The sequence below is a fragment of the Stegodyphus dumicola genome, chromosome 3 (genome assembly GCF_044657685.1).
Source record: "Stegodyphus dumicola isolate Sdum_Otavi_A_Nest chromosome 3, ASM4465768v1".
NCBI lineage: Eukaryota > Metazoa > Arthropoda > Arachnida > Araneae > Eresidae > Stegodyphus > Stegodyphus dumicola.
The window spans coordinates 270,533,300-270,547,718 of record NC_140770.1 but is presented as its reverse complement, the minus strand read 5'-3'; the positions used below and the strand labels follow the sequence as shown (position 1 = coordinate 270,547,718).

Genomic DNA, 14,419 nt, shown 5'->3' with positions numbered 1-14,419 from the left:
CATCATAAGATTTTGACTGGAAAGCTGTTTAGGCCTGCCCAGTTACACATCCCTACACGAATAAATGTTACTCAGGACTACACAAGGGAAACATTAATACAGATCCTGGATTCCGTCTTCAGTCAGGATGACCCAACCGAAGATTCTAAGCAACAATGAACTATACGTGCAGAACAGATGTCTACCAACGTGCCACCGGATAGGGATATTACATTGAAAGAACTAAAACATATATTAGCGCATTTGCCAAAGAAAAAGGCCCCTGGCCCTGATGGCATTGATTATGCAGTCGTTAAAACAGTCGTTTTGGCCAAGCCAACAATCTTTGTTAGCTTTTTCAATAAATTATTAGCTACGGGTACATTCCCGAAATCATTTAAAATCGGACAAGTGGTGTCGTTTTTGAAAAAAGATCGCAATTCAACGGAACTCACATCTTTCCGACCAATCTGTTTACTTCCGGCTCTTGGTAAACTGTTTGAAAAACTCCTTATGACCAGACTACGCTATTATCTACACGTTAATAATATCATCAGTCCCAGGCAATATGGATTTAGGCCAGGAACTTCCACTTTATACGCTTTGCATGATATCAAAGAGGCTATCGTGGACAACAAATATCACGGTCTCCATACAGCACTCATCAGCTTAGACCGGAAGAGTGCATTTGACAACTTATGGTGGCCAGCGATCTTGCAGGCTCTAAGAAGTTCTGGCTGCCCAAGCAATATCTTTATTACTATAAATCATTATCTACAGGATCGAAGAATAATGATTAGACATTCAGCGGGAATTATTGAAAAGTCACAGACGAGAGGATGCCCGCAGGGTTCCTGCGCGGGTCCTCAACTCTGGAATTTAACCTTCAATAAGCTACTCAATGCTTCCTGGCCTGCGCAAATGAACATTTTTGCCTATGCCGATGACGCGGCCTTGGTTGTCAAGGGACATTCTCGTGAAGAATTGCAAAAGAACTGCAATGAGGCCTGTCAAATTTTCCAGGGAAATTGTGACGAACTGAAATTAGTCATAGCAGAAAATAAGTGTCAAATTTTACTGGTGCCTAAGAAGGGAGGCTCTTTGGCAAGGAGACCGCGTATTGTACTCAATGGTCAGAGGCTCAAAATTGTAAAAGATTTAAAATATCTTGGTGTTACCTTTGATGAAAAACTTACGTGGATTCCTCATGTTCTCTCTATTAAAAAGCGTACCCTGGCCATCACCAAACAACTAAGACAATTTTATGGATACGAGTGGGGTTTGAACCAGCACATTCAAAAGATCTGATACACAACGGTTGTAGAAAAGTTAGTAACTTATGCTGCAGCAATTTGGGCTCTTCCTATGCAGAGGAGAAAAATCAAGCATCTCTCTACTATTCAGCGCCCTTTTGCCTTAGGCATGACTCGGGCATATGTTACTACTTCCACTGATGCAATAAATGTCTTGGCTGGTTTGCTCCCACTGGATATTAGAACTGAGGAGGAAGCAGCACGACAAATGTTAATACAGCTACACAAGCCAATAGCATTTGCTGAAGAAAATTTTACTTCGGAGGAATATGAAACCAAACTAACATCTGACAGCATTCACCACTTCAGTCCTCTTGAAGTCAAAATCTTGCTGTAATGAGCAGTTATAGATCTCGAAATAAAACTATTTATTTAATTTAATTTTTATTGTACGACGTGGTCCCCTTCTTACTAACATTCTAAAGTTTCTGAATTGTTTCCAGATAACACAGTTTTAAAAATTTCAGTTACAAATAATTTAGTACCTTACCTTTAAATTCCATATATTTTGCAAGCTCCAACAGTTTTTTTAATGATGAATCGAGGACATGAAAACTGCTAAGTCGTTTAACAGGTAAAATTTAGAAGCATGCTTTCTTCAACTTAATTAATGCTTAAATGAAACGCATTGAATCTCTTTGAAGTTACGTAAAACGTTACTCTTTTCATTTATGAAAATGTGTGCTAAGAATAGTTTTAAAAATATTTTAAATAGTCATTTCAATGAAAAAATAATACGTACACTCGGGAATGCGCTTTGAAGTCATTCAAATTTTACATAGCGTTCATGAGTAATGCGAATTGTAATACTTTAATCTATATCCGTAAAAAAGAATATCTGTGTGTTCGCGATTAACTCAGTTCACTACTATAGCTATCGTCACCACATTTTCTACAGTTCTTTTCTAGGTCCTAGGAAAGGTTGACGTCAATATGTTTTCAAAAAAAAAAGAAAAAGAAAAATAGCTAAAAATCAGAGATATTAATTAAAAACTCTGATAACTCTAATTTTCGCTTTCATTTTTCCGACTGATAAAAGTCGCATACGCTGGAGATAAAAATTTGCTTTATTTCGAGAAATGTTGCCATTGCTCGCTTTCAAATCTTGGAATTTGTTAATAAAAAATTTCTAAATTTTACAATGGAAATAAAAGTAGCATTACCGAACATCAAATACATTATTCCCGATTCCAAAATTTCGTGGGAAGCCAATTTTACTGTTCGCGTCTTCGTACGACTTTAATCAGCCTATGATTAACTATGATCAATATTTTGCCGCATGTAATCGACTAAAATTGAATATAGGTGAAATATTGGATGAAACTTGAGCTTTTATGACCATTTGATGAGAAAGACGAAAATCATTTAAAACTGCGTGCCATTGTTGCTGATATAATGAGAGACAATTGCTTTATTTTTCTATCTAAAGTTTTCATTAAAGTTCCATATCGTATCAGAGTGAAAAATGTCTGACTCTGAATCGTATTTTTTGCATCGCTATTAGAGAAGGATTACAGCGGTATCGTTCTCTCTGTTGTTAGATGCATTATTCTTAATCTAACTTGACTGATTTTAAATATGTAAATATGTATCATTAAATGTGTTGAAATTTCATTGAATAAATTTCTGTAATATGTAAGTTTCTCCTCTAGGCATTATACTTGTTGAAATTATTCCCGTTTCCCTGTCCTTAAAATCAAATTCACTCTAATTTCGTAATTTGAAATAACAGTTAATAAACAAGGACTGAAATTATCCTTATGTAATTAATGAATTTTCTTTTCCTTTACAGCTGCCGACATCCTATCATTTATAGATGAGACTGTGGATCCTTGTGATGATTTCTACAAATTCTCCTGCGGTAGTTGGATAAAGAGACAGGACACTGATGGCCAAAATGCTGTTAAAAGTCTTGGTAACGTAACAAAGCACATAATGAGAGGTAAGGAAGACTTCACATTTTATCAAGTAAGCTCATTGCAAGAGAGACTGATAACCTTGAGAAATAGAAACTTATAAAAATGTGAACCATCTTTATTGTTTTCTCAGAACATGGAACTTGTTCCGCTTCTTCTGATGCGATATTAATTATAAATCATGAACGTTATATTAAGTTTACAGGTAAATGGAACGATTGTAAATGCATACAAACTTTTCATACGTCAAGGAGGTAATGGGACTATTCGCCGTGGCCATTTCATCGCCGAGACATATTTTTCTTTACATCTGTTATATTTCACCTTATTATATTAAGTTGAGCTAGTTTAATAACTTTATTTACTATTGTATATATAAGAGATATTTTTCTTTATAGTACTATTTTATACCTTGTCATATCATATTAGGTTTATTTAAATTACTAATTTTGCTTACACATTGCTGTCTTAAATTTTAAAAGAAAAATAACCTTTTGCCATAAAAGACATATTTTGGAATTACTAAAATATTACCTAGAATTAATAATTTTTTCTCCGAAACAGAATTTATTTGGAAGGGTTTTCTCAATGTGATAATTAAGTGTATTGTGTGCATATAATAGTTTAACAATAAAAACATTGTGAATTTTCCACTTGCATGAGTGATATCTCTGAAGTACCTGATTAAAAGTTGAAGAAATTTTAACGAATCATGTAAATATTGTACCTGCATAATTTTAAAATCGTAATATAACTTCAGTTATATCAGAAGTTTAGTCCCAGTTCTCTTTAATACTGATATAATTTTCTAACTATCTATGAATACTATATTTATATATCATATTTGTAAACAATATATAATTTTTTGAGGGCGAAACGGCCATGATAAAATGGCGACGGCGAAAAGTCCTAGACCCTGTCAGGGATGGAAACACTATGGCATGCAATGCCACTAGACACCACCAAAATATCTGTCGCGTGCCAATCAAGGACGGCACAACCATGACATACGTACCACTAGGTGCCGCCAAAATATCGCGTGCCACTATATTTTGGTGGAACGCCACAGGTACACATTAAATTACTTTTATTCACTGAAAACAATATTAAAAGAAACCGTCTCAAAGACTAGCGGCCATCAAAGGTGGATTCAGAGACGAGCACGAGCATGGGTGCCATTACGACATTTTCAAGGACAGAGAAGTGATCTTAGGGAAGGCTGATATTTTCTTGAAGAAAAACGTGACTGGGATGAGTTAAAACGAAAAATCACAAACTCGGTTTCGGTTTTGTTATCTTATATTTGAATATGAAAGTAATAAGCAACAAACTTGACGCTTCGAATTACTTTTGCGAATCAGAGCACCTATGAACACTATCATCTCCTTTATTGATTCAGACAGAGCTTCTGTAATACCATGCAAAAGCTGAATTTAAAAAAGAATATCGCATAAAACCTTAGAGCAGCAGTTCTCATACTGTGCCAAAGAGACAGAGAATAATTTTGAAAATTAAACATTTTTATACTGATTCGATGCTCTGCGTCAGTGTGACAAAAAGTTCGGGAGTTTGAAACTGCTGGTTCTTTAAAGGATTATTGATGTCAAAATATTATTGATATCATTTCTGGTTATTGAAATCGAAACAGAGATTATAAGATGATTTAATGATTTTGATGATGTCGCACTTTGGGCACCTTAAAATATTAAACCGCAATTAAGCTGGCACACTAATGGAGAAATGTTCGTCATCCCTGCCATACATGAATATTCACACCAGTTATATCATTCTAGTCTAACAATTCGTATTTGTACAATCATAGTGGTACAACTCAGCAGCAGCAAAAGCGAGTTACAATAGCGATCTGCTACACTCTTATGTTGTTCAAGGTTTCAAAAACAGCAATCGGAATGCGACAATCTCTCATAATTTATCTTTAATTTGATTATACATCTGAACATGATTCAATGTATGCGAAAGAGCATTCTGCGGGGACAAAAATTAAGAAAAAAAAAAAAAAAATGAAAAGGACAAAAATCGAAAATGTATTCGCTAGGAGGCTACTATGATTAAATATAGAAAAAAGTGACATATTAAATAAACGAAACAAACAATACATAATCACAAGTTTTTTTTTTTTTTTTTTAATTATGATCTGTTGCAAACATTATAAATGAAATATTTCTTCACCCAGTATGTAAGTTTTACACAAAACAGAATGTTGTACTATTTGCACAGCTGGACGAAAGGTAACTCACATATGGTTGTATAAAATTTGTTAATTGTTATTGATTCGACTAGAGGGAACAATAATTTGAGGGTTTAATTAGTCAAGCAAAATCGCAATGATTTTTTTCATGTAGAAAATCATGAAACAGATATACAACGAGCCATTTCGCTGAGGCTGAACTACCAGTTTCATCAATCTCAGTCACTCAGTAACTTATAATCAAGTATGTAAAAGGATTAATGTATGCATCCTATCACTGATAATTATTGTCATTTTAGTCGACTCAGCTTAGAAGAGGAAGGTAAACCCTTTTAAAACGCAAGTTGTGTAAGATACATTCGTCGCCTGTTTTTGAGAGTGAATGGCGCATTGTGATGTGATTTGAACCAGTACTTGCAGTGTCCTGTCAGTTACACATCGCGTATGATAGATATGTTATGGAAAGCAATGAGGAAAATTGAGGCAACCTTTTATAGTATGAGACTAATCGCTCGCAAAAACTATCTATTATCAACAAATACCGGCAACTCAAGTTCGCAATAATTTTTTCCAGTCAGAATGGAAACTGATGTGTCACGATCGCGGAATATTCTACACAACGGAAACATTTATATATATCACAGTATTATTTGTCGCATTTAAGTGAAAAAAATCATTGCGCTTATTAGGAAATAGTTCTGCGTTCGTCTCAAATAGCAATATGGTGTAGTTACAATAAACATTTATATTGTCGGACCTTTCTTCTTTATGAAATTGCTGTTAATGTGACCTTTCATTTTTATGCGACGAATAGTCGTAGAATCGAAATATGGAAAAAAATTGGAATGTTACTTCAGAGAAAGTCCTATTTTATGTCAAAATACCCGTGTTAAAATTTAAAAAAGGCGCGCTTTCGAGGCTTGGAAAACGCTAGCTAAATTTCGTCAATCGTCCAGTAGAACAAGAGATGTACCTGTAGAAGAGTTCCCTTTTTTTTTTTTTTTTTTTTTTTTTGTGTGTGTGTGTGTGTGTGTGTGTGCAATGTGTCCATCACCAGAAAATCAGGCAGATTCGAAATGAAGGCCAAATTAATCAGATTTTTTATGTCTTTCTGAAGTGTTGTTTCCTTGATTGATAACGTATGGTACACTGTAATGAATGGACGTTTGCAAAACAGATCCTGTTCCGTTTGTTTGCAGAGATCGAAGTGATGTTTTATCTCATTTCCTTAAAATGTTATAATAAATGTTTAAAATATTTCTGCTTTATTTACATAAAAAATTCGTCTTTTTAATTTTACTACTAAACGCATGTAGCGGAATTCTTTTAAGTAATCTTGTTTTCGTATACAATACATTTCTTCCTCCTTTTCTTAGCATATGAATGAATTTCAGGGTTTATTCTCTTCCAGATTACAGCTAGATAGTGCTTTCGAAAGGTCTAATTTAACTACGACCATAATATAAATTAAATAAGCTGTAAGTGTATCTAAATTTTATAACAGTTATTTATAATTTTGGGACTCTTTCCTGTCAATTCTTGTTTTCCACGTTTTTTAGAATGGCGTTGAATGAACGTGAGTTAGAAGCAGTTTTAAAGGGAAGTTCAACCTACTTCAAGAGAGAGTGTTTAGGAGTCCTTTAGTGGCGCGTGTTTGCCGTCTGGCTAATTTGTTCTTGATTCCACTACGTTCGACCTATTGTATGTGCCTGTTGAGAATCGCCAGCTATGTTAATTTAAGGGCCAACTACTTTAAGTATTTGTGTCTAGCTTTGGGGAAGTTTGTTTAGTTTAGTGTTAGGTTTAGTTTCTTATTTTCTTTTCTTGATTTAAAAGCCCGAGTGGAGGCTTTCCTGTAAGCCCGAGAAGGGACTGTCTGTTATTATTTCTTTGATTGAATAAAAGGGTATTTTTATCCTTAAAGTCTCTATAGCAACTACGTGAAATCAACAATAATTCGCTACTTAGTTTGTAGAGACATTATAAATTTTTTGGAAGCAGGTAAGATGAAAAATGAGCAATCGCCTTCGCCGGGAATCGAACCACGGACCTCTGGATACCGGCCCAGCTTGCAGAACCACTAAACCACGAAGGCACGCTAAGAAAGCGAGAGAAATGCCTTATATACTTCCCTTTTTAAAGAGCGACTGGGGTATTTAGGGGCCCCAACCGCCAAATCCTGGGTGTGGAGAATCCTCATTCAACATCCTTTTAGTTCGGGCGCCACTGTTTAGTTCGTTCTGCCACTAGAGACATTAGGATTTTTTGGAAGGAAGAGAGATAAAAAATTAGCAACCGCCTTCGCCGGGAATCGAACCACGGACCTCTGGAATACCGGCTCAGCGTGCAGAACCACTACACCACGAAGGCACGCTAAGAAAGTGGGAGAAATACCTTATAAGTTCACAAGGTTCCTCGCATTACATCTAGACAAACTAATACAGAACATTATAAACACTAAAGTCGGAATGTTGACAGGTCTTTGAGATCTCAACACTGAATTTTATTACCGTGATAATGCACCTTCACAATATATTAAAATATAGCTATTATGTTGAAAACTGGACTTATTAAGAAACTTATTTAAGTCTTGCGGGCCTTCTACCATTTTCATGAAGTCCTCTTATAAGCAGTAAATATATTGTTACGAATTTTGTATTCTTATAGCTAATTTTAGTAGAAATTATAATTAAAATTGTTGTATTTCTCCCTGCAATGCAGCTCGAGACAAATTTTAAGAGAAATGTATACCGGAAAAGTAAGAATACAGGAACACGTGCATTTAACTTTAAATAAATGCGTATCTCTTTAATTTATATTTAAGTCTAATAAATGTAATCGTCTAATGTGTTAGCTGTAACTGTAATTCTATTCTTTTGCTTTCCGGAAATCTCCAGAAGCAGAAATTTTACTAGAAATTTCTCACGACCGATTTAAAGCTATAAAAAGAACATCTCAGCTCAGTTGGTTTAGTTAGCTGTTATTGTTATTGCAATTTCAGAATGAAATCGGATTAGCTTTCTCTTTAGATGCGTTGAACATTGCGTTCTGTTTAACGTCTTTAGTAGTATGAAGTGTTAGTGATTATTATTGCGAGATATTGTGATTATATGCACGAATATCTCTGAGGAAAATTACAGCGTTCTGTTATATTTCATTTGATAAGAATAAACTTTGTTAACCTTTTATCGAACTTGTGCATTCAATCTATTACGAACCCGTTTGCACTCAATAATATCATATTTATGCAGATTCAACTATAAAGATAGCTTTTATGAAAATCAACGTAATTTTGTTTCTTCGTTATACTTACAATAGAATATTACAATTCGTTATAATTTCAATACTTCGTTATACTTTAATATTACTTCGTTATACTTTGTTTCTTCGTTATACTTCTATACTTAAGTTTATTTAACAAGAAAATATCAGACAAACATTTTTTGCGTAGAGTCATCTAAATATGAAGCTGCATTGTAGCCATAAAAAGTGTGCTTTGAGTCATTCATGCTGGAAGTTAAGTGTAAAACATATTTTAAATGTACCTGAATTTTGGTAAATTTTTATAGTCCCGACCTTATTACTGTATAATTTTAACAGGTGTAAAAAAGTGACTATACTTATTTTCTTGTTCCTCCATTTTACAGTGTGATTTTTAAAACGGTTATTCAAACACATCTTATTTAATACATTTATCAATTTTTATCGAGCATTTAAAGGGCTCCGGTACAGAAAATGCCACTAAATGCAGTTACAGTTGCATAAGTGTTATTTGTTTTTATTTCCAGTTATGGTAGAAAGGAAGCTAGACGGAGACCAACGTGATTTCATTCGTCAGATGAAAACATTTTACGAATCCTGTATAAATGAAAGTAAGTTCTCGTGAATTTGTTGTACTTGAAATAAGATGGAAACATTTTCTCCGAGACCTTACGGAAAGCTACGAACTACCGGGTGATCAAAAAGTCAGTATAAATTTGAAAACTTAATAAATCACGGAATAATGCAGATAGAGAGGTAAAAATTGACACACATACTTAGAATGACATGGGGTTTTATTAGAAAAGCAATAATCTGATCAGAAAAGCAATAATTAGCATAATAAACTAAGACAAAGCAAAGATGATGTTCTTTACAGGAAATGTTCAATATGTTAACCATCATTCCTCAGTAATAGCTGTAGTCGAGGAATAATGTTGTGAACAGCACTGTAAAGCATGTCCGGAGTTATCGTGAGGCATTGGCGTAGGATGTTGTCTTTCGGCATCCCTAGAGATGTCGGTCGATCACGATACACTTGCGACTTCAGGTAACCTCAAAGCTAATAATCGCACGGACTGAGGTCTGGGAACTTGGGAAGCCAAGCATGACGAAAGTGGCGGCTGAGCACACGATCATCACCAAACGACGTACGCAAGAGATCTTTCACGCGTCTAGCAATATGGGGTGGAGCGCCATCCTGCATAAAAATCGTAAAATTTTTTGAACATTTTTTGGTTCTAATAAAACCCCATGTCATTCTAAGTATGTGTGTCAATTTTTACCTCTCTATCTACATTATTCCGTGATTTATTAAGTTTTCAGATTTATACTGACTTTTTGATCACCCGGTATTTCAACGAAATTAAAAAAATCTGATGGAGACAACACATGGCTTGTGCGGCCTATTAAATTATGAATATTTTTTGCTGCACTTAATTTAAACTTATTTGCTCAAATTAATCTAATTTTTCAAAAGCAATAGCTATCATAAATTATAACCAAACTTTAATTAGGTAGAGACGAATATCGTTAAGTCTAAATGTTAACGACAGGTGTCAGGTGAGAGCAGGGTCCGGACACCCGGGCGGCTTTCACTGACTATTCGGGTATCGTCCGAATCCCGCAATTGTCCAGAAAAAGAATATTGCAACAGGGGCAGATGGAGGAAAACAGGTGTAATGCGGATCCTTACGATAACAATGCTTAATATACAATATAAAGATATTTATATCAAAAAGTGATGTTACTATGTTGAATTACCACAATAGTAGTACATCGTATTACATTATACAGAGCGCTATTATAATAGTCGATGAATGGACGATAGATTAATACGTATAATAATAACATTTTCTGAACTCTATAGACATTGCAGAGCGGTATCAATTCGCATTGCTGAAGAAACATGCAGAGGACTATATCAGCTTAATACACAAGTATCTGAAAACTGTCTAAGTCTTCCGTTTCTCGACATTCTGGTCACACGTAACACATCCAACTTCAGTACTACGGTTTACCGTAAACCTTCATCGGTTTGCCTTCCACCACACTTTAAATCATGTCATCCGACTAAACAAAAGTTAGCTTCATTTTATTCCTATGTTTTCCGTGCTCTTCAAGTTTGCTCCTCCAAACTAGCCCTTGATGAAGAACTAAATTATTTAAAAGCAATAGCTATTGACAGGGTCTTTCCACCCAACATTATTAATCAAGCAGTTAAAAAATTCTCATCTCAACACACTAAAACGCACACTCTTGTTTTAGGAGATTATAAAAATTCTGTTGTCATTCCCTTCTTTCCATCAATTAGCTATAAAGTTGCACATATTTTGCAGAAATTTAACTTTCGGGTTGTTTATTCTCCCATCAATAAAATTCCGAGTTCCATACTCAAGGACCCCATTCCGGATATGAATTCCTGGGGTATTTATAGGATTCCTTGCCAGTGTGGTTTAATTTACATTGGCCAAACTAAGAGAGCCTTAAAATTTCGCGTCAAGGAACATGAGGCATATGTTAGAAAAAAGGAAACACAGAAGTCTTCTGTTGCTCAACATTGTTGGTCCGAAAACCACACTTTCAGTTTTTCTGCTGCCAAAATTATTCAAAAAACATCTTCCATTGGAGAACTGGATTTTCTAGAGGCATTTCACATTCATAAAAATTTTTCTGTTCTAGTTAACGATCCTAATTCCAATCCAAATTTGCCTTTGGCCTTTAAAGAAATTATGTTTTAGTTCTGGTTTCACCAACAGATGGCGCCACTTGCTTATTCTTGTCCAGGCTTTCTTATCTTATCTAATCATTATTTCCTATCTTGTTCATTTGCGGTTTTGCAGCTGAAGATGGTGGTTCGGTAAAACCATCGAAACTAGTCCTGTGAAAATTTTGTAAATATAACGCTGATTTTTGTTGTTTGACTTCTGAATTAGTCTTTACTCATATGTTCTTAATTGTATATTACGTAACTCATATGTCCTATATTTTAATAAATAATGGAAGTGCAACTGGACTATACACATTTACTCATAAGAAACATTGGGTGTCCCTTTGCACTTCTACATCACAAACTACTCGGCTTAGATATTAAAAAATATCGTTGGCAAATACACTCGTGGTTAAAAAAATAAGCGACAAACTTTAAAAGAAGAGGTACGAATGTAAGAAAGGGAATTAAGACATACAATTTACATTTGATGTAGAGCAACATGATGTATTTACATTTGATGGCAGAATGCAAATAGACAACCAAAATTAGCATAAAATGCAGTCCCGTAGTCCCCCAACATCGCCTTAAAAAGGGATATGCAGGACATATGTGTCAGTTTGCAAGCAGCGATAGTTCCCCGTAATCCGAGGTAGCCAAAGCTGAGAGCATGAGCCGAAGACACTGTTTGCATCATAAAATGCGTTGGAGGGCTGTCGGAAGGTTGCAAGATGGTGCAACACAATCAGCTGTTGCGAGAGAGCTGAATGTAGTGTCATCGTAGTGTCATCAACAGGCTGAGGAATCGTTACCAATGGGATCAAAACCCTTGTAGAAGACGTAGGTCTGAAGGCCGGAGGCTTGCCAAAGCTACAATCGATCGCTTCTTGCTATTATTTGCAAGACGCCGACCATTTATTTAGGACTCTTCAGTGTAATTACGTCAATTCTCAGTTATTCTTATTAAGTTATTCTTATTAATTCCTATTATTCTTATTAATTTGGTGTGCATTCAACTTCTTCGTGCCCGGAAACAGTTAATCTGTTTGGAATTACTCGGAAAATACTTCGCTTTTTTGTCAGATGCACTACTCGATGGTATATTATGAAAAAATGTACAAAATACAACTTAAAAGGAAGCAGCCAGACAAGATGGTATTCAAAATATGTGGCTGGAAAGGAAGCAGTCCTTCTAATGAAATTACTGAAAATATCAAAATATTTAAAATAAATTAAAGATATTTCTCTTGATGCGGAATCAAAGCACGAGGTAGGACATCTGGTACATGCTGTGAAAAAATTTGAATTTACTATCAATCTGAAAATGTGAACTAATATTTTTCCAGAATCCAATCAAGTAAATATAGAAATTCAAAAGGAATTCCTCTTCCGCGTTCTGTATAGTTAACGAAAGAACTGGCCAAAACTGAGGAATTATAAAAAATGAGAGAAAAATCCTATGGAATATTGGATAGAAGAGTTTAAAACAATGGCCGAAAAATTTGCAGCTGCGTCTATTCTAACTAAGAAAAAATTCCACAGCACAAAACGTAATCTGATGAACTGTTTGAAGACGAATTACGAACACTTCAATCTGTTCAGATCAAAGTTTCAGCAAATTAAAAGATATTAAAAATATCTACGATCATTGGTGAGCCAGGAGCGTTTATAAAGTCTCGCGATTCTGGCAACAGAAAATCAAACCGCAGGTCAAATTATGACGATTCCATGCACTTATTTGCAGAACAAAAGGCTTACAGAGTAAACTTATAATTTTCGTTACTAATTTCGTGAGATTTTAATAGCGTTAAGGCAGGTAAGAACTTAAAATTCCTTATGAAAAAAGAAGTATGAAAAACAAGACAGGAAGCACGAATACTCTCAGTGATAGCCACTAATGAGGCCATTGCATACAAAATATGGGCTATTGTGGAAAGGAAAAATTCTAAAACGATTATACAGAATATGTATAATCTGTTTCTGTATAATCGTTTTAGAATTTTTCCTTTCCACAATAGCCCATATTTTGTATGCAATGGCCCCATTAGTGGCTGAGCGCTAGTAGTTCGGACCTAGGTTCAAGTATATGTGAATTTGCTGGCTATATGAGCATTTCCGTGATTTTCTCCGTGTGTAACATATATAAGAGCTAGTTTCCCTTACAATTTTTTTTCCACGGGGCATTCCTCCTTTTCCATGAAGTGCCTAATGGCGAAACACATAGTAAATAATCAGACAAATGTCCTCAGCAGTGGGCGAGTCATTGAGACCGCTGAATGCTGGTAGTTCAACCTTGCCTGGATTCAAACCCAGGCGAACGGACTGGCTGTATGGTTTGCTTTCGTGGAGTTCCTCATGTGTAACGTGAATACGAGCTAGTTTCTTTTAAAAAGTTCCTCCACGAAAGCACCTCTCCTCTAAGCAGATAGCCCTCCTGTCTTTGCCATATTCATCTAATCTAACCTAATGTAATTTAACCAGTATGCAATAACACGGAATAGTGAGAAGCTTAGGAGATGCCCCTTACCCCTAGAGCGGAAAAACGAATGGTTTCAAGGACTGGAGGGTTAGAAGCACTTCAGGATTAGAGTTAGGATTACGATTGAATCCGAAAGTAAGCGCACCAGAAAGGCAGTTCTCCTAGGAGAGGACGATTTTCTTATTATGTAACTTTGGTACATATTTTTTCCTTTATAACAAAAAAAAAAAAAAAGACACCTAAGGAATTTAGTATAAAATGGAGCTTAGGTTTTTACCTCAAACCCTACCTATTTCTGTATTTATTAAACAAATTAAAACTTATTAGAGAAACTTAAAGGATGATGGGTGAGGGGAGAGTTTTAGCTTTTGCCCACATCAGAAAAATCAAAGATCCGGCGCTGTTAGGACGACACATAGCAGGTCGCAGAGTGCCGCCAGGCACTCTCCATTAGTTTCGAAATGCATTACTACAGGAGTAGGTGCTGCTGCCACAAGAAGCAACCACCAACACTATTGCCAACTTGTCTCGCCATTGTCAAATATTATGCATTTA

General features: G+C 35.3%; 1 protein-coding gene across 1 annotated transcript in view; it reads left to right on the top strand.

Moving 5' to 3' along the window:
* Positions 1-14,419, top strand: part of LOC118203606 (endothelin-converting enzyme 1-like) — a 48,608-nt gene that overhangs the window by 8,907 nt on the left and 25,282 nt on the right. Inside the window, exons 4-5 of the mRNA XM_085812299.1 lie at positions 3,085-3,234; positions 9,206-9,289. Coding sequence (XP_085668425.1) covers positions 3,085-3,234; positions 9,206-9,289 — 234 coding nt within the window. The remainder of the gene's footprint in view (positions 1-3,084; positions 3,235-9,205; positions 9,290-14,419) is intronic.